The sequence below is a fragment of the Harpegnathos saltator genome, unplaced genomic scaffold (genome assembly GCF_003227715.2).
Source record: "Harpegnathos saltator strain DR-91 unplaced genomic scaffold, Hsal_v8.6 scaffold406, whole genome shotgun sequence".
NCBI classification, from domain to species: Eukaryota; Metazoa; Arthropoda; class Insecta; order Hymenoptera; family Formicidae; genus Harpegnathos; species Harpegnathos saltator.
The window spans coordinates 14998-34218 of NW_020230213.1; the positions used below are offsets into that span (position 1 = coordinate 14998).

Genomic DNA, 19221 nt, shown 5'->3' on the forward strand with positions numbered 1-19221 from the left:
CAACACATAGGCCTGATCTACAATACGTGTCGTAAGTTGTAAGCCGTAAGAATTGGCGAATCACAGTCGATTATTACAAAAATAATCAGCTATAATTGGTCAGTTCTTACGGCTTACAGCTTACAACACCTATTGTAGACCAGGCCTTATACATAAAGCATGGTCTACAATGGCAGTAAGCAGTAAGAAGTAAGCGTAAGCGGTAAGAAATAAACCAATCACAGTCGATTATGACAAAAATAATCAACTGTGGTTGGTCCATTTCTTACTGTTGACGCTTTCTTCTTACTGCTTACGGCCATTGTAGACCACGCTTAAGGCCATCACACATAAAATTCCGTAAGAACGTAAGACGTAAACTTAAAATGTAAGACGTAAAGTCCATGACACACAGTTGGCGTAAAACGTAAAAGTCAGCCAACGGAAAATGCAGAAAGATTCCTTTGCATTTCGTAAAGTTTAACCTGAAATGTCAATGTTAGTACTATTCCACCAAACAGTAAGTATGCTTCCTTTTTATTGAATTTCAAATTTTACAATAATATAAAATGTATTTAGATATATGAATATTAGAATCATTGACACTTTGATAACAAAGTGTTTTATAAAAAAAAAAATGCATCATTTAGATTTTGTTTAAGTAAGGTGTTCTATTAATATTTCTTTCAATGACAATTAGGAAAAAAATTGCCAGTTTTAGTAACAAACTTAAGTTACGTATATCTTGTAAAGGAACATAGTACAGAAGTAATTGTATATACGTATGAAACCATTTTTCAGGTCATTTATTGAAGGAATTTGTTGAACACTTGCAAATGACAGAAGAGGATATATTACTTACAGGAGGATATATTACTTACCATCAAATGCCCATCGTATAATAAGAGAAGCATATAATCAAAGAGACTTGTTAGCAAATTTCTTTGTCACTTCTGAAGATGAACTTCCATGGCAGTATACATATGTCCACAGAGGTTTCAATTGTGATGATACTCCAGACATGTAATTATATATGTTTGTAATAAATTTCCAATGTACGTATAATTACAAGATATTGTTTGAATGTTTCATTTATTGCAAAATATACAATATCAATAATCTATATATTTTATATATTATATAAAGAAAGATTATATAATATTATATAAAGAAAGATACAGAAGAATATATATGGAATAACTCTTTCCCTGAGCACGTCTACATATAATTACAGTTAAATATCTTGAATATAAAAACGTAAGCATAAAATATTATAAAGAACAAGAAAATAACATAGCATCCTATCTAAAAATAAACATTAGGAACATTAGGAACACAAATACGAAATTAATAATATGCTATCTAAAATTTAAAATATAAAAATGGTTCGTAACTTTGCTGTCATTTTCGTCTTCAAGAATTATATAAGGTTCGTACAAAATTTGCATAATTGCTTGCTGGCGTTCATGTTTTTCATATGATGGTAACTTTTCTAATTGATTCGCAATTAACCTTGCAAAAGTTTCTTCCGAGGAACCAGTAATTTCGGAATTACGATTATTCTGGAGACGTTGGTGCATAGTTTGATAAAGTAAAACTAGAGAACTCTCCAATGCGCCCGAGTTATCTTTTTTCTTATATGGTGGTTGTCGCGACACTGGCGTAGCTTGCAAACTTTTGAATGCTGGAGAAGGTGTTGATTCTCTTGTTGAAAACAATGTAGATTCTTCAGATTCATCAAGAATACTAGGTATATTTGGACAACATTTGGGTGAAGTACTTGAACTTGAGTGATCATTTTCGAGTGAATTCATTGATGATGCAGCAGAGCCAGTGTCTGGTAAGGAAATGTTTTTAAATCGTGTTGAGAAGTTTGTACACGGTTGCACAGAAGGTTGCATCGGTACTTCATCTCCTGCATTAGAGAGTTGTGAGGCGATCTTGAAGATTGAGGACTCCGTATTTTCCATAGTTGCATTGTCCATTGGAAGATTGATTTGATTGTCTTTTTTATTTGTTAACAGAGAACTCGTTGGTGAGATGTGTGTCAGGCTTATTAGCTGAGACATCCATTGTCTTTATACGCTTCACACTTGAAACATTCGTATAAGACCTGAGAAAGTCATATAACATTACACATTGATATATGCGTCAACATTTAGTTATGTTCTTGACTCATAAGCTTATTTCCTTCTTTTGATATGGTCATTTAGAAATGACATATTTTCGTAATATATAAAGCCATTTCGTTGACTAACTCCACTGCCACTCTTTGAATCCAACTCCCTTTACCGTTTTTCTTTACCGAATCTTTCACGGAGTCTTATCCAACGTTTTGACAATCCGAAACTATAAAAACATTGATTTTCTTATTAATAAATAAATAAATAGAAGAGGTAGAAATATAAAGACCCCCCTCAGAGCATATAATAATTACCATTGCATACTCTATTATTGTATATATTATATAATAGAGATGTACGAACTATTCGAACTCGAATCGAATCGAATCTAATGTAATTCGATTCGATTCGAATCCGAATCCCTATGATATCGAATCGAATCGAATCCGAATAATTCGAAAATCTCGAATCGCGAAGATTCGAATACGAATCAAATATATTAGCGTTTGTGCGTATCAGTTATAAAACGGACCATCTGGGCCTGTATATATTAGAACCCTTAACTTATGTTTAATTAATTATTAATTAATAATGTTTAATTACCGTAATTAACCTAACTATTAATTAATAACTTAATTATAAATTACTATAAATATTTAAATATATATTTTATTTTAAGATAATATTACAATATTAATATTCCCTTTCAAATTAAAATCTTCCATCATTATTTGCACGTTTGATATTCATGTTAAATTTTTTAATGATTCGATTCGATTTGATTCGAATTCGAATGAAATTTCATAGATTCGAATTCGAATTCGAATTTAAAAAATGAGATTCGATTCGATTCGACATAAAAATTCTTGATTCGCACATCTCTATTATATAATTATCATTTAATAATAGGGAATTTTTGCAATATCGTCTTCCAGATACGGTAACGCTAAAGTACGTTCCGATATTCACTGCCAGTACTTCAAATCTATAGGATACGTAACACAAACTATATATTCGCAGTATTGGCAATGAATATCGAAATGTACTTTAGCGTTACCGTATCTGAAAGACAGTATTGCAAAAACTCTTTAATAATAGGTGATTTTTGACGATCATTTGGTGCATGTACCAGGTTGTCACTGGCCTAGTTTACATTAAGCATTTAATATATGTACTAATATTCTTAAAGCACAAGTGTTCAAAATATATTCCAGAGATATCCAAATATCTTTGAGACGTTTCTATAATATATTAAACATTTATGCCGTATAGATATTTAGTACATATGTTAAATATTTAGTATGAACTAGCCCAATGACAACCTGGTACATGTACCAAACGACCGCCAAAAATTGCCTATTGTATTCATTTACCTGAACTGTTTACTGCTAAGGCTATTTCTTTCCACGAATTTTCTTTCATCAAATGGTCTTTAAAATTACGATTTTGGTGATTATAAAGATGTGAGTATGCTCTTACCGCATCAATAAATAGTTCATCATTTTCTTTACCATCCTTATTTTCAAGGGATTCATCATTTTCTGAGTTATTAAACATATTACAATATTTATTGTGATCACTCATTTCACCTCACTTATCTCACTGCGACAAATGCTACTTAAATACATGTAACCTTACTAGCTTCGCTTCAAATGTCAAACTAAAGTGTATAGTCTGATCAGTTGTGATTGGTTGTCCACAAGTAGCCATAAAAATTTCACCCTTACTGAATTTTTCGACGTTACGTTTTACGTTTTACGGACAAAGTGGAAGGGTTACGGAGAGCTGAATATTAAGCCAGCGGTACACGGTGCTTGTTTTCGTGCTGGATTGCTTGCTGGATGAAAATAGTGCGTTCTGATTGGTGCATTTCCATCCATCTTCGAAAATGTACCAATCAGAACGCAGTATTTTCATCCAGCAAGCAACCCAGCACGAAAACAAGACCGTGTGCCGCTGACTTTACATTGGGATTGGTCGATTTCTTTACGCTTACGTCTTACGTTCTTACGGAATTTTATGTGTGATGGCCTTTAAAGAGAACAATGGCTACGTTCAGTAGAACAAAATGATCAGTGAGCGCTTAGTGATTATTGTCTGTGATTGGAGCATTCTTTTAGATTCTTCATAGACCCAAAAATATTTACCAATCAGGAGCGAGAATCACTAAGGCCCAGTTCCATAGCTTGCTTTAAACGGAGTTTAAAGCAAGTTGTGGAACTGGGCCTAAGCGCTCACTGATCACTTTGGCTGCATTCAGCAGATTCAACAGTTGGACAGCATTACTAGATTTTCTACTGAATCTCGCTCCTGATTGGTAAATACTTCTGGATCTATGAAGAATCTAAAAGAATGCTCCAATCACAGACAATAATCACTAAGCGCTCTCTGATCATTTTGTTCTACTGAACGCGGCCTTTGTTCTGCTGGACGCAGCAGAAGGAGTTATTAGGAGTTAGCAGTCTAGTATATTAAGCCAGCGGCATACGGTGCTTGTTTTCGTGCTGGATTGCTTGCTGGATGAAAATACTGCGTTCTGATTGGTGCATTTTCATCCATCTTCGAAAATATACCAATCACAACGCAGTATTTTCATCCAGCAAGCAATCCAGCACGAAAACAAGCACCGTGTGCCGCTGGCTTTAATATAGAAGTCTGTGGTACGAATAGACCGAGCCGGCTATATGTGCGTGAGTGGTGGGGGAAATCAGTAAAGAACCGTAGACATTGACGTCGTTAGTTCATGTGCACGGTTGTACAGACAGCGCTTCGCATTTGGCACGGCTAAAAGTGGCCCATGACACCTCTCTTTCTTCTCTCTGGAAAAATATAGTAACTTTTAGATGAGTTTGTTTTGGGGAATTATATTTAGGTAAGAAAAATTTGAGTTGGTAACGTTACATTACATCCGCACGTTCCGCACGTTCTCTGCTCTGCGTGGATTTCGTTGGTAAGTAATAAATGATCTCGTTGTTGCGGAATATCCACATTTGTTTATTCATATCAAATAAATCCATCTAAAAAAACTCATAATTATGTTTCCTCTACATTTTGTGCTTAAAATACATTCAATATTTTTATAATTTGAGAGAAATTTAATATTGTGAGTTACTTCGAGGTTAATATAACGTGTATTGCACGATATATTGTATACAGAGAGCAGCATTTAAACTAATATTTGATATCTTATTTTTTGTAGGTTTCAATTACCATGGGCCGAGTAATTCGTGCTCAGCGTAAAGGTGCGGGATCTGTTTTCCGATCCCACACTAAGAGGAGGAAAGGAGCACCAAAATTGCGCTCCTTAGACTTTTCTGAGAGACATGGATATATTAAGGGTGTTGTTAAGGTTCGTTGTCAAGATATCTTTCTTTTTCTAATTCTGTTCTGTTACATTAGTGTTATTGTAACTTAATTCTATTATAAATTCAACTTTGTATATATGATGAATCCATCCACATCTTATTATAAATGAAGATTTCTTACTGGAGGCTCTTTCTGAGGACACTTGTTAGTTTCTTAAAACATGCTTTCCTAACTAATTAGATGAGATTGAAAAGATTTCTTTTTTATTAGGACATCATTCATGATCCTGGTCGTGGAGCACCATTAGCAGTAGTCCATTTCCGTGATCCTTATAAATTTAAAACACGCAAAGAATTATTTATTGCTCCAGAGGGCATGTATACAGGACAATTTTTATACTGTGGAAAAAAAGGTATTTTCAGTGGCAATCTTTTAATAGTACTATTATTATAGTATAGTATACTACTATTATAAATATTGATATAATGATATAAAACACATTTAGCGAATTTAATCTACCATGTATATTTGTGTTCCTTTATTTGCAATTGTTTTTCCAGCCAATCTTCAGATTGGAAATGTAATGCCAGTTGGTACTATGCCAGAAGGTACAATTGTTTGTAATTTGGAAGAAAAAACTGGTGACAGAGGCCGTTTAGCTCGGGCTTCAGGCAATTATGCTACAGTAATTGCTCATAATCCAGACACAAAGAAAACCAGAGTTAAGTTGCCTTCTGGTGCAAAAAAAGTAATTCCATCTAATAATAGAGCTATGGTTGGAATTGTTGCTGGTGGTGGAAGAATAGACAAACCTATCCTCAAAGCTGGCCGAGCATACCATAAATATAAGGCAAAGAGGAACTGTTGGCCTAAGGTATGTTTTCTTATTTTCCTTCCATTGTATTTTTTGTAACAAGATAAAATTTTACAATGATGCTGATTAAGACATTTGAAACCTGAAATATTTTTTTGCAGAAGCTTAATTGACTGAGTAACATTAGTTTTTATTATAATATTGAATTTGAAGTTTGAGCACAGTGTCTGAAACATTTTAATTTTTTTCCAGGTTCGTGGTGTTGCGATGAACCCGGTGGAGCATCCACACGGTGGTGGTAACCATCAACATATCGGTAAAGCTTCCACTGTGAAGAGAGGAACTAGTGCTGGTCGCAAGATTGGTTTAATTGCTGCTCGTCGTACCGGAAGAATTAGAGGAGGCAAAACCGACACAAAGAAAGACGATTAAACTGATATTTCATGTACATAATAAAAAGATGCAAAAACATTATTTTGAGAATATCTACCGCACACAATTATGTGTATATGTTCTTGTATGTTCATATAATTTTTGCAGTGTTTGAGGATTTCTGACTAGGTACATGTTATTGGAAATATGAATGTTGAGTTTATCAGGACTAAAAATCTATTTACTTTTCAGGTAATTTCTTGTTTGTCAAATAATTTTGGGATCAATGAGATCGTCAAAGATTCATCGAACTTTTACAAGCACTCTACACTTTTTAATAGATAAACATTATCTCGCATTTAGAAATTTGCAGGCGTGTAATTTTAATGATACTGAAGGCCTAAACGGATATCAAAATTAAAATCTGTGACTCGCGAGAAAAAAATTTGTCATAGGACTCGAGCGGTAATCCAATCGTAGTTAAGAATAGGCCTGTTCGTTTTGTCTAAACTGGTGCATTAAGTTAAAGTGAGACAAACGTAGGTTTTCTCACTTTAACTTGTTGCACCAGTTCAGCGGCGCGATTCTTTAACTCATTATTGGAGTTAACGACACTTTCGTTATCGTTGCGCAGCTTTTCTACGGTGTACAAAAGCTGCGCAACGATAACGAAAGTGTCGTTAACTCCAATAACGAGTTAGAGAATCCCATCACAGCAGTGCAGACAAAACGAACAAGCCTAATGCAAGGTAGCTATCATAAAGTTCATTGGAATGTGACTGGTTAATTTTCTCATTACTCGCGTCTCTACGAGTACGTTCGGGGAGCGCGCTACCAACGCTACTGCATTGTTCCATCTTTATCGCTCTTTAAAAATATAATGACAGATTGACGCGGTAGTGCTAAATAGTGCTAATCCTGAACTCCCCGAACGCACCCTACATGCGCTGTGGGCTTAAGGAATATTACGATGTAGAAGGTGCAAGTGAGACAGACGATCCTATCGGTCGCTCTCTCGCTCATGTACATACGACACGATGGATAACGTTATATTATAAATTTTTGAACATGTAATGTCAATTAATTGCGATACTGAGATCTATCTTCCCTTCTCGGTGTCGCATGCTCTTTCTATCATCATTTTGATATCCGGCGGAAACGATCGGTCGCCATGTCGCTAGTGATAGCTCGTTTCTCGGCCATTTTTGTTGCGTCAACGTCAAAGTGCGGGCAGGGGCCTCCTCTGTGCTCTCCTATCAGAGCCAGTCTCCGATATTCCTTTGTATCGCGTGCAGCGAAAGACTGATAGTCACCGTCGACGTATCATTCCGCGAATAACCGATAAGAGTTTCATTACGGTATAACAGGTACAACGTCACAGCAAACGTATTTACTGACCACTCCGTGAGACTACAAAGAGAAAGAGAAGGAAGAAAGGGGTGAGAGAGAGAGAGAGAGAGAGAAAAGAGAAAGAGAGAGAGAGAGAGAGCGCGTGGCCGTGTTGGGAACTTTTTCGCGTGACTCGACTTGAGATCGGCGTTGTGTGAGGACGAGCTAAAAGAGCTTCAGCGAACGAGCTACGAAAACTACGCACCGAGGCGGAGTAATATGAGTAATGCAGCCAACCAGAATGGATCAGGTCTAGAGCAGCAGGTAAGATAACATGATAATTGTAGCAGGGAAATATAAGAGAGAAAAGAGAAAGAAAGAGAGAGAGAGAAAGAGAAAGAAGGTGACTCGTTATTTCAGCTTCGTTCATGAGCGTGAACGCCAGTTCTTTCGACTCCTTTCTCCCTTCCCTTCCTCTCTCGCCCCCTTCCCTCCTTGCTGATTCGTTTTTTCCATTCGCGTCTCCGCGCACGAGCTACTCCGCTTTTCCTCGTCGCTGAATTTTGTCGTCGCTGAGATTCGCCTTGTTGCGCGTTTTCCTTCCTGTCCGAACGTTTAAGCACGAGGGAATTTTCTTTATTCGCGTCCGATCGAAGACTCTTCCTCCCCTCGGCCCCTCTTCGAGTATCACGGGTCGTCACTCGGCCAGCTCGTGACGTACGCTATGTAATGGCGGCAAGCGATTCCGGGAACGGCGTGCCTCGTATCATGACGCATTCTTGCATAGTATTTTTTCTTCAGCGCATTCTGAATTCCCGCAACGGCATTGCTTGCGAGTTACGCGCGTACGGTGGGGATTTCTCACGGTCAGTCCGAGAAACGGGACACCGTTACTTGGACGATAATAGCCTCGTCGTCGTGCGAATTTGTGCGATCGTAATGTGTAATACGGAGGTTTAACTTGAGCCTTTTTGCCTTTCTCAGTTAGCTGGTCTGGACTTGCAGGGCTCCCGCCAACCAAGTGGGGGTCGCTACGTGCCACCGCACCTGCGTCATAAAGCTGGAAGTTAGTATAAAAATGTTTTAAAATTCTTTAAAATATATGCTGTCAAATTGTACATAAGTTAGCTTAAACAAACTCGCTACTATCGACATACATAGATACTCTTAGCAAAATCATTAGACTTTAATGCATTGACAAAGCACCTAGAGGTGCTTTGTCAATGCCTTATATTTGTAACACTTCTTGATATGTACACATAGCTATCGCATATACTCTGCATTGTGCTTCAAAGTTCTTTGCGCAGTGGAGAAATTAGTGACAAGTTTGGTTTTTATTTTTATCATAAAGCTATTGTTCATTATCATTTGTTATGTCTATGGCAAAGTATCAAGCACTATGAAATATTGATCGAGAGCCAGGACTGATGATGATAGTGCATAGGCCAGTAGACTCTCGATCTTAGAATCACAATGATAAGAATGCCAAGATGTGCGTCTCCATCATTGCGATGCATATGAGAGTCGGACAGATACTTAGAGCTTGTTTCTTTTGTCAGGTAACGCACTTTCGGATTTACAATACTCTTCCAACTCGAGGCCGTTTGGCGACAGAGATAGAGGCGAAGATCGCGATCGTGATCGTGAAAGGGACAGGGATAGGGATAGGGGCAGAGGTGGTTACAGGGACACGCGTAGTCCCCGCGACATCGATTTCGCGAACTTCGGGAGCTTCGGTGGACGCAATCGACGCAGCCAGGAAAATGGAAGAGACTACAGGTATTCCAACTCAGAACGCGATCGGCCGATTAGCACCGGCAATGATCGTTGGCAAGAACCGAGAAACGATCGTTGGCAAGAGAACAGAAATGACAGAATGGGAAGCAGCGGTGGCGGCAGCCGATGGGGCGACGATAGAGGCGGCAGAGGCGGAAGAGGCGAAGTCGACTGGACGATCCCTACTTCTAGAGATGAACGATTGGAGGTGGAGCTGTTTGGCTCTGGAAATACTGGGATCAATTTTAGCAAATACGAGGATATCCCAGTTGAGGCTACTGGAGAGAACATACCTCTACACATCACATCTGTGAGTACAGACGCACGACGAGTTGACATCACACTCGATATTGGCATGGTTTCTTCTCCGTAGACTCCAATCCGACCGTTTTCTTTTTGCTTTTCAGTTTGACGAGGTTAAGCTGACGGAGATAATAAAGAACAGCATCGCCTTGGCAGGATATGACAAGCCTACGCCAGTGCAAAAATATGCGATTCCGATCATCATCGGACGCCGTGACGTAATGGCCTGCGCCCAAACAGGGTCCGGTAAAACAGCGGCCTTTCTAGTGCCAATATTGAACCAGATTTACGAGAGTGGACCGCGTCCACCGCCACCGCAAGCGAGCACCGGCAGACGCAAGCAGTATCCGTTGGGCTTAGTGTTGGCTCCTACACGAGAGCTCGCCACACAAATCTACGACGAAGCACGAAAGTTTGCGTATAGATCGCGTATGCGTCCTGCGGTCGTCTATGGCGGCTCCAATATAGTAGACCAAATGCGCGAATTAGATCGCGGTTGCCACTTGCTCGTTGCAACGCCTGGACGTCTAGTAGACATGCTGGGACGCGGCAAAATCGGCTTGCACAATTGCCGGTATGTGTTTACGTGTATCTGACGCCGCATAGGCCTCTGACAGTCGACCTAAGAATAAGATTTTACATATACATCCATTTGTTCTTGATACTTCAGATATTTAGTTCTCGATGAAGCGGACCGTATGTTGGATATGGGGTTCGAGCCGCAAATACGACGCATTGTTCAGCAAGACAACATGCCGCCAACAGGAGAGAGACAGACTCTCATGTTCTCCGCTACTTTCCCGAAGGAGATTCAGATATTGGCTAGAGATTTTCTTAGTAACTACATTTTCTTGGCGGTCGGTCGCGTGGGCTCGACCTCTGAGAATATTACGCAGAAGATTGTGTGGGTAGAAGAGCACGATAAACGTTCTTATTTACTCGATCTGTTGCAAGCCAGCAACTTTGCCGATTCTTGTAAGTTGTAGCGCTCTCGCGATTTGCTATACCGGTCACACCGCAAATATGTTAATTGTTTAGTTAAATGTTTAGTTATGTCAAATGTATCGGTATTTTCATCGTGCAGCTGCTGAGTCGCTCACTCTAGTGTTCGTGGAGACGAAGAAAGGAGCCGACATGCTCGAGGAATATCTGGCTCAAATGGGATACCCGGTAACTAGCATTCACGGCGACAGAACTCAGCGCGAACGAGAAGAAGCTCTGCGCCGCTTCCGCGCTGGTAAAGCGCCGATTCTTGTAGCAACCGCTGTGGCTGCGCGTGGTCTTGATATACCGCACGTTAAACACGTCATTAACTTCGATTTACCCGGTGATGTCGAAGAATACGTTCATCGTATCGGTCGTACTGGTCGTATGGGCAACTTAGGTTTGTTTCTCCGCTCGACCCTCGTCAGTACTCACTCGAAAGGCTGCTAAATTATACATTATGTATTTCTTTCATTTCTCAATAGGACTGGCAACGTCGTTCTTCAATCACAAGAATCATAATCTAATACGTGATTTAGTGTGCCTACTCATCGAAGCTAATCAAGAACTTCCAACCTGGTTGGACGACATGTATACCGAAACAAGATACTCCGGTGTTGGGTCTCGACGTACCGGCGGTGGCGGTGGCGGTGGCGGCGGCGGCGGCGGCGGCGGCGGCGGCGGCGGTACTAAACGTTTTAGCGGCGGTGGTTTCGGTGCAAGAGATTATCGTCAACAACCCAGTTCTGGTTCCGCTCGTAATAATAGCTCTTCCAGACCAGGCGGTTACGGAGGTGAGTCCGTTATGAAAATTTTCGTTTTAACGAAGTACTTGTAAAAAAAAAACGGTTGATGAAAATAGTAATTGTATTCAAAGTGTTACACTTATTACATATTTACATGTTACAATTAATAATCACATACAAAGTGTTACGTTCGCGACCGTCGTGATGATTCAAGTACTTCATTTGAAAAACCAAAGGTGTAACTTTCCTTCTTGTTCCAGGTGGCTATTCAAGTTACGGAGGCAATTATAATAATTCATCGTACAATAATTCCACTAACAATGGCAACAGTAATGGCCCTGACTGGTGGGGAGGATGGGATAAGTAGGCGATTATTTCCAGCTATATTTCTATCATCATTATTATTATTACTCTCTACTTGAAAATTAAATTATATGTAAGAGAAACATGTCATTATACATCAAAACACTACACACGTGTTTTGCGCGCGTATACATGTATAGTCGGCATCAGAAGTGTTGAGCACTTTTCGTTTGGTATCGACTAGTTATATGGTTTGATTTTTTTGTAAAGTGGGGCTAATAACTATAGTTAGCCAAATAGAAAACCCAATGTGTTAGGTTAGTAGAATGATTCAGCACAACATTCATATACTAAATCATTCGCCTAAACGGAGATATCGTTGACACTTTGGTAATTATTATTATTATTATTTTCAAATTACGTCAAGATAATTCCATGCGAGTAAATTACGGAATGTAAAGAACGATATATAATGATAAATTGGGTGGATAACGAGACAGTATGTAAGAGTGTCCTGAAAAGAGTCGATATCTATGGGAGAAAAAAAAACGATAAAAAGTACCCTGACTATTTCTTGACGCCGGCTATATATTGTAGAGTACAGAAACAATTTCACCTATAACACACCCACGTTCGCTGACTACCCATGCACTACGGTTTTTCAATGGGAAGCAGAAAGGAAAAAACCCACTTTGTTTAAATTCCATTTGTATTACATTTGTTCACGTGCGACATTGACAAATCCTGTGTGCAATTGAGTATTCACACCGGCGGTGGACCGCTGGGGGGGAATATTTCGAACGTAAATGATCTCACTATGAAACATGCGAGTATCGTGAATGGGATTTGTTCAAACAACACTATTACTATTACTACTATTACTACTACTATTACTACTATAGTTAGAAATCCATCCAACATTTCGTTGCCGTACGTGCTGACGAACACAAGTAGTATAATCACTAACGAATCAAAGTCGGTAAAGAAAAGAAAAAGAAAAAAAAGAAATCGATAAAGCGTTAATGCCCATCCGAACGGGAAGAACGATGTAACACATAGTAGTGGAGAAATCTAGTAAAATTTTTTAGAACTCCTGTCGAGACTATGGCGCTCAGCTGAAGTAGCTTTAGTCTTTATATTACTATTATTATTATTATATTATTTTTCGTAGAGGCTGCGGTGAGCGTATCTTCGGTAATTACGGCGTCTAACGGTCATAAACATTTCAATGCACAAACAGTTTATTGCCCTTGCTGTTACAATGGCCAGTAAAAAGTTTTGCGTAGTTCCGTTCGAATGGATGGCACAGTTTCTTTGGGTTGTATACGTATACGTGTACGTTCATTTCAAATGCCTAGGATACGCCGAACCACCGTTGCCATAGTTCACATGACGATAAACTTTATTTTTTTTGCTCTTAATTTGCTAGTATAGTTTAGCGACGAATGGTACTTTGTTGTTTTGCCGTCCCCAGAAACAGACGACGTTGCGCCGGCAAATGTTACGGTTTACTGAAATAAGCCAATAAGTAAAATTTTCAGGGAGCGTAAGTTTCGGTGTTGAGAGAAAGAAAAAAGGAGAAAGAGAGGGGGGCAGAGAGAAAGAGAGCAAGAAATAGAGGAAAAAAAGGAGAAAATGGCAATACAGGCTACGTCTTAGCATACTTTTAGGAATCTTGAAACATTTTTGTTATTAGCTTATAATGTATACACAAATACACACACACACACATACACACTCTGCCATTTCTAATTTAGAAAATTTCAAGACGATGTTGCGCAAATTACAGTCAGCAGCGGAGTTGTTTCCATAACTTCGGCCAAGTACAGTAGAACCTCAATATTCGTCACATAGTCATACTTCTAATTTTCTAATTAATGTTATGGCTTAAACATATATATATATATATATATATATATATGCGTATATATGTGTATATATATACAGGGTGTAAACGAATAAGTAATCTAACTTTTTACCACGCGATTTAGCATTATCGAGGGCACTGTAGTTAATGAAGTCGCGTACAGATGTTACATGCATCATGTCGTTATCGGCAAATTGATAGTTGACTTCTTCTTGGCTGCTTAAGCTAAGATCAAGTACGAAAAGGTTCAGATATTTAACGTGGTAACGCATTACTTTTTATACTGCATTACCTCGTTAAATATCTACACCTTTTTGTATTTGATCTTAGCTTAAGCAGCCAAGAAGTCAACTATCCGAATTTGCCGATAACGACATGATGCATGCAACATCTATACGCGACTCCATTAATTATAGCGCTGTCGATAATGCTAAATTGTGTGGTAAAAAGTTGGATCAGTTACTCGTTTACACCCTGTATATGTATGTATGTATGTATATGTATGTATATGTATATATACATATATGTATATATATTTGAAGTGTTTAAAGAGTTTGTTTTGTATAAAATTATATGTAAATTTTGCTTGTTTTCTCCCATCTGAGTTGTAAACATTTAGAATAAATTTGAAGTGCTATGTGTTCAAGAGAGACCCGATATTTAGATTCTAAATATTGGTTCATAATATAGATTAAATCTCACAGTGAGATTTTGAATCTCTGTACAAAAATATACAAGGATTCTATCGTATAAATTTTGAGAAAGAGAATATCGAGGTTTCGCTGTACGAATGAAAGAAAAAAGGCTGGAATATGCTAGCAGGTATATATGAATATTTTATGTACCTGAATTTTCGAGTAGTTCTATAACGGAACATTAATATCACACATAGCATCATGCTTCGAATAGTGTTTCTAAACATAACAAAGACGTTGCCCTGCAAAATCGGTACGACACTTTATAACAAAAAGAAAAAAATAAAAGGGCAGAGAAATGCCTGTCCTAGTCTACAGTACTGAATGTGCGAATGCAAGTGCTCATGGAAGACAAATTATACCGAGATGGGTTAAAAATACGGTTGCAGTTACAGAGGGGTTATCAAAGCAAAGAGTAAAGAAAGAGATAGGGGAGATGGGGACAAAGAGAGACGGATGCTTTTGCATGATAACAGGCTCAAGTTCATACTTGGAAAAAAAAAAGAAGAAAAGAAAATGGAAGAGTTAACGAAAGCAGCAGAAGCCCCTTGGACAAAGAGACGACGGGGCGCACTCATATTATTTTATAGCTGTATTTATCAGTATAATACGCTATATATAAATACATAAACACTAAAATAATTGTGAAAAACGACTGTGATATCGAACGATCTTGTGACATTCAATTTCCATGCGAATTGATAAATGAACAATTAATGGAGTAACAAATGATTAAATGTATTAATTAATCGGTATTGAATGTCGGGAAGGTACTAGAGCTCAGTTGTTTGAGCCGAGAACGGAATATTAAGTCGTTAAACAGTAAACACATCAAGACAACGTGGCTGTTGTCCGATCGGGGAGGGCTGAACGCTAGCTCTTGCGGTCCTGCGGGACTTTTCTAGGGCATTGTTTCCGCTTAAAATAAACGCGCATTAATGGTATAGGTGTGAGGAGGGGCGAAAGAGCGTGACGCGAGCTCGCGAGTCATTACTGGTTGATGACAAAAAAGCAGAAGAGAGAAAAAAAGAAGATGATTACGATGGCGTTGGTAGGGCTTTATAGGATGTCGATATCGTTTCGTGCAAACGTCGGATTCTTATCTGTAATCTACGCGAAGGGAAAAAGTACAAATTCGATTTGCGTCACAACTAACAGGATTTTTAGACATGTCATACTTATACCTGTTATATTACCTAGATTTATATAGTGCAATCGCGTGCGTGAATCGTATGCCGTGTGACCGTGGACCAAGGTGTGTGAATGCCTCTTCTATGAGAGGGACGACAATTATTTCATCTAGAACATTCAAGGAATAGTGTGTTAACGAATATCGTTGGCTTCCGACCGTGGTGCGAGTGTTTGCAAATTTTCATACGATTCGTCATCGAGGCTATCTGTCAGCTCTCGGAGGCCCTGCCAAGAACATTACGGAGAGAATCTTTCGTGTGGACAGTGATACACCGACTCGATGTATGTGCCGTGCCGTGCCGTGCCGTGCCGTGTCACCTTGTCGTGTTATCGTGTCGTGTCGTGTCGTCAAATAAGAACCTACTGCAACAGTCGGTTGGGCAACTGCCGGTCTGCCAGCGTGCATAGGTTCCGCCGTATTGATGTGTACGCACGTGTATCATTTTGCCAGAGAATTTACATCGGTTCAGAGAGAGAGACTGGTATCACATACGCAAGCTTTTGCATGACGTCTTTTCTATTTTTACTCTACTGTTTTATTTTACACTGTGACAGAAAAGGAGGGAAAGAGGGCACCGTGGTGGTTTGTTGGACTCGGGATGATTTTCATATTTTGATTAGATTCGATCGCCACTATGCAAACGATGTGACCGATGTGACGAGCTCGGATTCCCCAAGGATTATTTTTAATTATTCGCAATTCGGAGTAGAGGCGCCAAAAGGGTCAGAGCTCTCAACGCGCGTTCAGTTTCGGGGCAGTTTCTTCTTCACGATCCAAGTCCAACCGCACCACCGACGTGCGTAGGTGTTCGTGACGCGTCGCGCGCGTTACACGTTTTAATCCAGTCCTGTGCATTTCGGAACGATACTTTTTGTTTACATCTGACATGGTGGACAGAGAGTACTTGATGCAGCGTGATTATTAATGTTATTTTCGTATTATCCAGTGTTCCTCGTTTCTTTATTTTTTTTTTTTTTGCCCTTTTTTATCTACTCAAAGTGGAATATGATGATGCGTCGGCGATCGCCGATTGCTAGAACGGTAGAATTTTCGCTTCACAATCGCATTATAAATATCTCAACATAATGTCATTCGCGCACTTGAGAGAATCATCCAACGTGTTCCTGCTGAGATAGTCAGATGTCCACCGTGTGGTAATCGACGTGTGTATAAATTAAAAATACGATGCTATGATTTGTAGTGTGTTAGCGTATCTAGGGAAAGTAGCGAACGATATAATAAATCATTACTATTTATTGATCGATTTAGTATTTATTTTCTACGTCACTATGCGTTTCGAAAGAGGTAGCATAAACATATTCTGTATCGTACGTGTACTTTTCGTCTCATGTTTGGTCCTCTGAAGTATATCGGACGAGCAGCCTTGAGGAAACACTTTTACGGACACATATGCAAGAACGAAAAGATCGGACAAAAGATTAATTTAAAAGAATACAGCGCAAGACGAGAGGGAATGAAAACGAAAAAGAAAAAAAAAGCGAGAGGAGAGATACGATCACGAGTATCAATCACGATAAAAAAAAAGGCGCTTAAAAAGGCCGAGAAAAAAAAAGAAAAGAATAAGGAGAGGAGAAGAAGAACGTTCACTGTGACTGCAATCATTACTGAGGGGAAAACAAAAATTGCGTGATTTCGCGAAGAACACGTTACACGTTGTAAGCCGTATTTATGTAACGCGATATGTCGCGCGTAATCTAATACACTGCGCCGGTAAGTCGCAGCGAGAGAGAGAGAGAGAGAGAGAGGGAAAGAAAGAGAGCGAGAAATTGTTCGCATGTGAATGTTAGGTTTTGTATTTTTTATTAATTTTCATTCTGCGCGCGTCTCGGAGAGATGACGGACAATCTCCGACAAGAAATGGTCTCCTCGACGAGGAGGACCCCGCGGAAAGATCGGGTGTGTGTACCTGATCGGGTGCGTTGTTCTTCGTTTTCTCGAAATTTGTATCCTTGAAAGAATGAACACACATAGAGAAAAAGAGAGAAAGAGATAAAAAGAATTGTCGAGAAAACTCGCAAGAAGACCATACCGAAAAGATACAGCACGCGCGCTCGTTCTCGGAAGAGTACACACCAACGCGTATATACATTATATACATACAAATGTACACACTCACATGAGCAAACGTATGAGAAAGGTGGGATGGCAAAAGAAATGTCTTCTTAACTTGTTCCGAATGTTTCAATTCAGCCGAGGGTCGTCGTAGATGAGAGAGGAAGCAGGAAGGAAAAGGAGAGATTATGTAGAGTACTGCGGGAAAATTCTCGTGAGTCGTTTGAGTCGCTGATTTGCAGCACTTTTTTGCAGCGTGTACGTGCGACGAGCGTTTTGTGTTACGACGTTCCTGGGCGTGTTATTTTTACTTTGTAATCGTAACAATATACCGTTATACATTTACTTCACTCGATGGCGAGCGAGAATATCTTTCGAGCGAAAGAGGACGAAAGAGAGAGAGAGAGAGAGAGAGAGAGAGAATCTTAAAGGAACGGTGAACGTACCATTCTGTCGGTCCTTTATTAGTAACATGCACAGTTACGTGTTAAAATAAGCGTAACCGAATATGCGAACAAAAATATCAACGAATGCTCCGGAGGATTATTGTATGTTGTACGGCTGTTGTATGCGAGATGCCTGCAGATTTGCGTGTCGCGAAGTAATCTTTGGGCGGTTTAAGGTTCACAGTACAATAAAAATCGAATTGAAACTTTTCTTCTTCATCTTCCGGGGTTATTTGATGATCGCTTGGAGTTCTTCAAGTGTCATCATGTACGATCATGTCGTCACTCAGCGTGCAAAAATATGAATATAGGGTCTTTTACACGCGCAAGATATTAAACTATCATTAAATTGTAGCAAAATTATTTATTAAATACGAATGAGAATATTTATACTTTATTTATGTGTACTTCAAAGTAAAATGAAATACATTGCTATACCACCATGAAGTACATACATCTTTCATTACATTGTCTTACATTGTATATTGTAAATTATAATATAAACTTTTGTTATATATTTCCAAATATAACATATATAACACATTCACATTCGTATCGACTACATTTCGTAATATAATCTGTATTTACACTTATATAGTTTATTTTACAATTGTAATTCATACGTGTATTTATCTATATATTTATTTCATGATGCATTCATTTTTTCAAGACACCCAATTTCCGATTGCCACATCTGAATAATTTAATCAGCCGAATAATTAGCGAACAATTGATTCGTGTACATCCAAGCCATATGTCTTCATTTAAAGAACTCAAAACAACTTCCGGACCACTTAAAAGAACCAAGAATAAAATTTTTTCTTTAATATCATCAGACTCTACGTAAGGTGACAACGAGAGAAAAATTCCGTTATATTTCGTTTTTATTGTACTGTGCGTGAAGAATGACGAA

The 19221-nt window shown here is 38.8% G+C and overlaps 4 protein-coding genes across 7 annotated transcripts in view; 2 read left to right on the plus strand and 2 right to left on the minus strand.

The window, feature by feature from the left end:
* Window positions 1-1176: 1176 nt before the first annotated feature.
* On the minus strand, window positions 1177-3773 carry LOC112589136 (uncharacterized). Of its 3 annotated transcripts, none has more exons than XM_025301271.1 (2): window positions 3582-3773; window positions 1177-2328 (listed from the first exon to the last, which is right to left on the minus strand). In XM_025301271.1, the coding sequence occupies exon 2, from the start codon at window positions 2046-2048 to the stop codon at window positions 1338-1340; it is 711 nt and encodes a 236-aa protein (XP_025157056.1). In that variant the 5' UTR covers window positions 2049-2328; window positions 3582-3773; the 3' UTR covers window positions 1177-1337. The 3 variants fall into 3 exon arrangements, with proteins under 3 accessions (XP_025157056.1, XP_025157055.1, XP_025157057.1); XM_025301270.1 differs by lacking the exon at window positions 3582-3773 and adding an exon at window positions 3476-3562; XM_025301272.1 differs by lacking the exon at window positions 3582-3773 and adding an exon at window positions 2417-2433.
* A 1093-nt stretch (window positions 3774-4866) lies between these two features.
* Window positions 4867-6696, plus strand: RpL8 (ribosomal protein L8). Its single transcript, XM_011147281.2, has 5 exons — window positions 4867-5052; window positions 5302-5451; window positions 5679-5820; window positions 5969-6282; window positions 6475-6696. Exons 2-5 carry the CDS (start codon window positions 5314-5316, stop codon window positions 6652-6654), a joined length of 774 nt encoding a protein of 257 aa, XP_011145583.1. The 5' UTR covers window positions 4867-5052; window positions 5302-5313; the 3' UTR covers window positions 6655-6696.
* A 1086-nt stretch (window positions 6697-7782) lies between these two features.
* bel (ATP-dependent RNA helicase bel) lies at window positions 7783-13768 on the plus strand. Its single transcript, XM_019843060.2, has 8 exons — window positions 7783-8247; window positions 8908-8989; window positions 9483-10009; window positions 10107-10576; window positions 10673-10977; window positions 11087-11386; window positions 11472-11780; window positions 11993-13768. The coding sequence occupies exons 1-8, from the start codon at window positions 8203-8205 to the stop codon at window positions 12097-12099; spliced, it is 2145 nt and encodes a 714-aa protein (XP_019698619.2). The 5' UTR covers window positions 7783-8202; the 3' UTR covers window positions 12100-13768.
* Window positions 13364-19221, minus strand: part of Nt5c (5' nucleotidase C) — a 106274-nt gene continuing 100416 nt past the window's right edge. Inside the window, exons 9-10 of one of the 2 annotated variants that reach the window (XR_003113305.1) lie at window positions 15794-15896; window positions 13364-13546 (exon numbers count right to left, since the gene is read on the minus strand). The gene's annotated coding sequence lies outside the window, so the exon portion shown is untranslated. The remainder of the gene's footprint in view (window positions 13547-15793; window positions 15897-19221) is intronic. The other variant, XR_003113306.1, reaches the window with a different exon arrangement.

Bases quoted from the DNA above. Each gene is read 5' to 3' on its own strand.
- LOC112589136 (XM_025301271.1), bottom strand. From the start codon at position 2,048: ATGTCTCAGCTAATAAGCCTGACACACATCTCACCAACGAGTTCTCTG.
- bel (XM_019843060.2), top strand. From the start codon at position 8,203: ATGAGTAATGCAGCCAACCAGAATGGATCAGGTCTAGAGCAGCAG. The intron at 10,577-10,672 runs GTATGTGTTTAC...TTGATACTTCAG, and splicing joins ATCGGCTTGCACAATTGCCG to ATATTTAGTTCTCGATGAAG. The intron at 11,387-11,471 runs GTTTGTTTCTCC...ATTTCTCAATAG, and splicing joins TGGTCGTATGGGCAACTTAG to GACTGGCAACGTCGTTCTTC.
- RpL8 (XM_011147281.2), top strand. From the start codon at position 5,314: ATGGGCCGAGTAATTCGTGCTCAGCGTAAAGGTGCGGGATCTGTTTTC. The intron at 5,821-5,968 runs GTATTTTCAGTG...TTGTTTTTCCAG, and splicing joins TTTATACTGTGGAAAAAAAG to CCAATCTTCAGATTGGAAAT. The intron at 6,283-6,474 runs GTATGTTTTCTT...ATTTTTTTCCAG, and splicing joins AGAGGAACTGTTGGCCTAAG to GTTCGTGGTGTTGCGATGAA.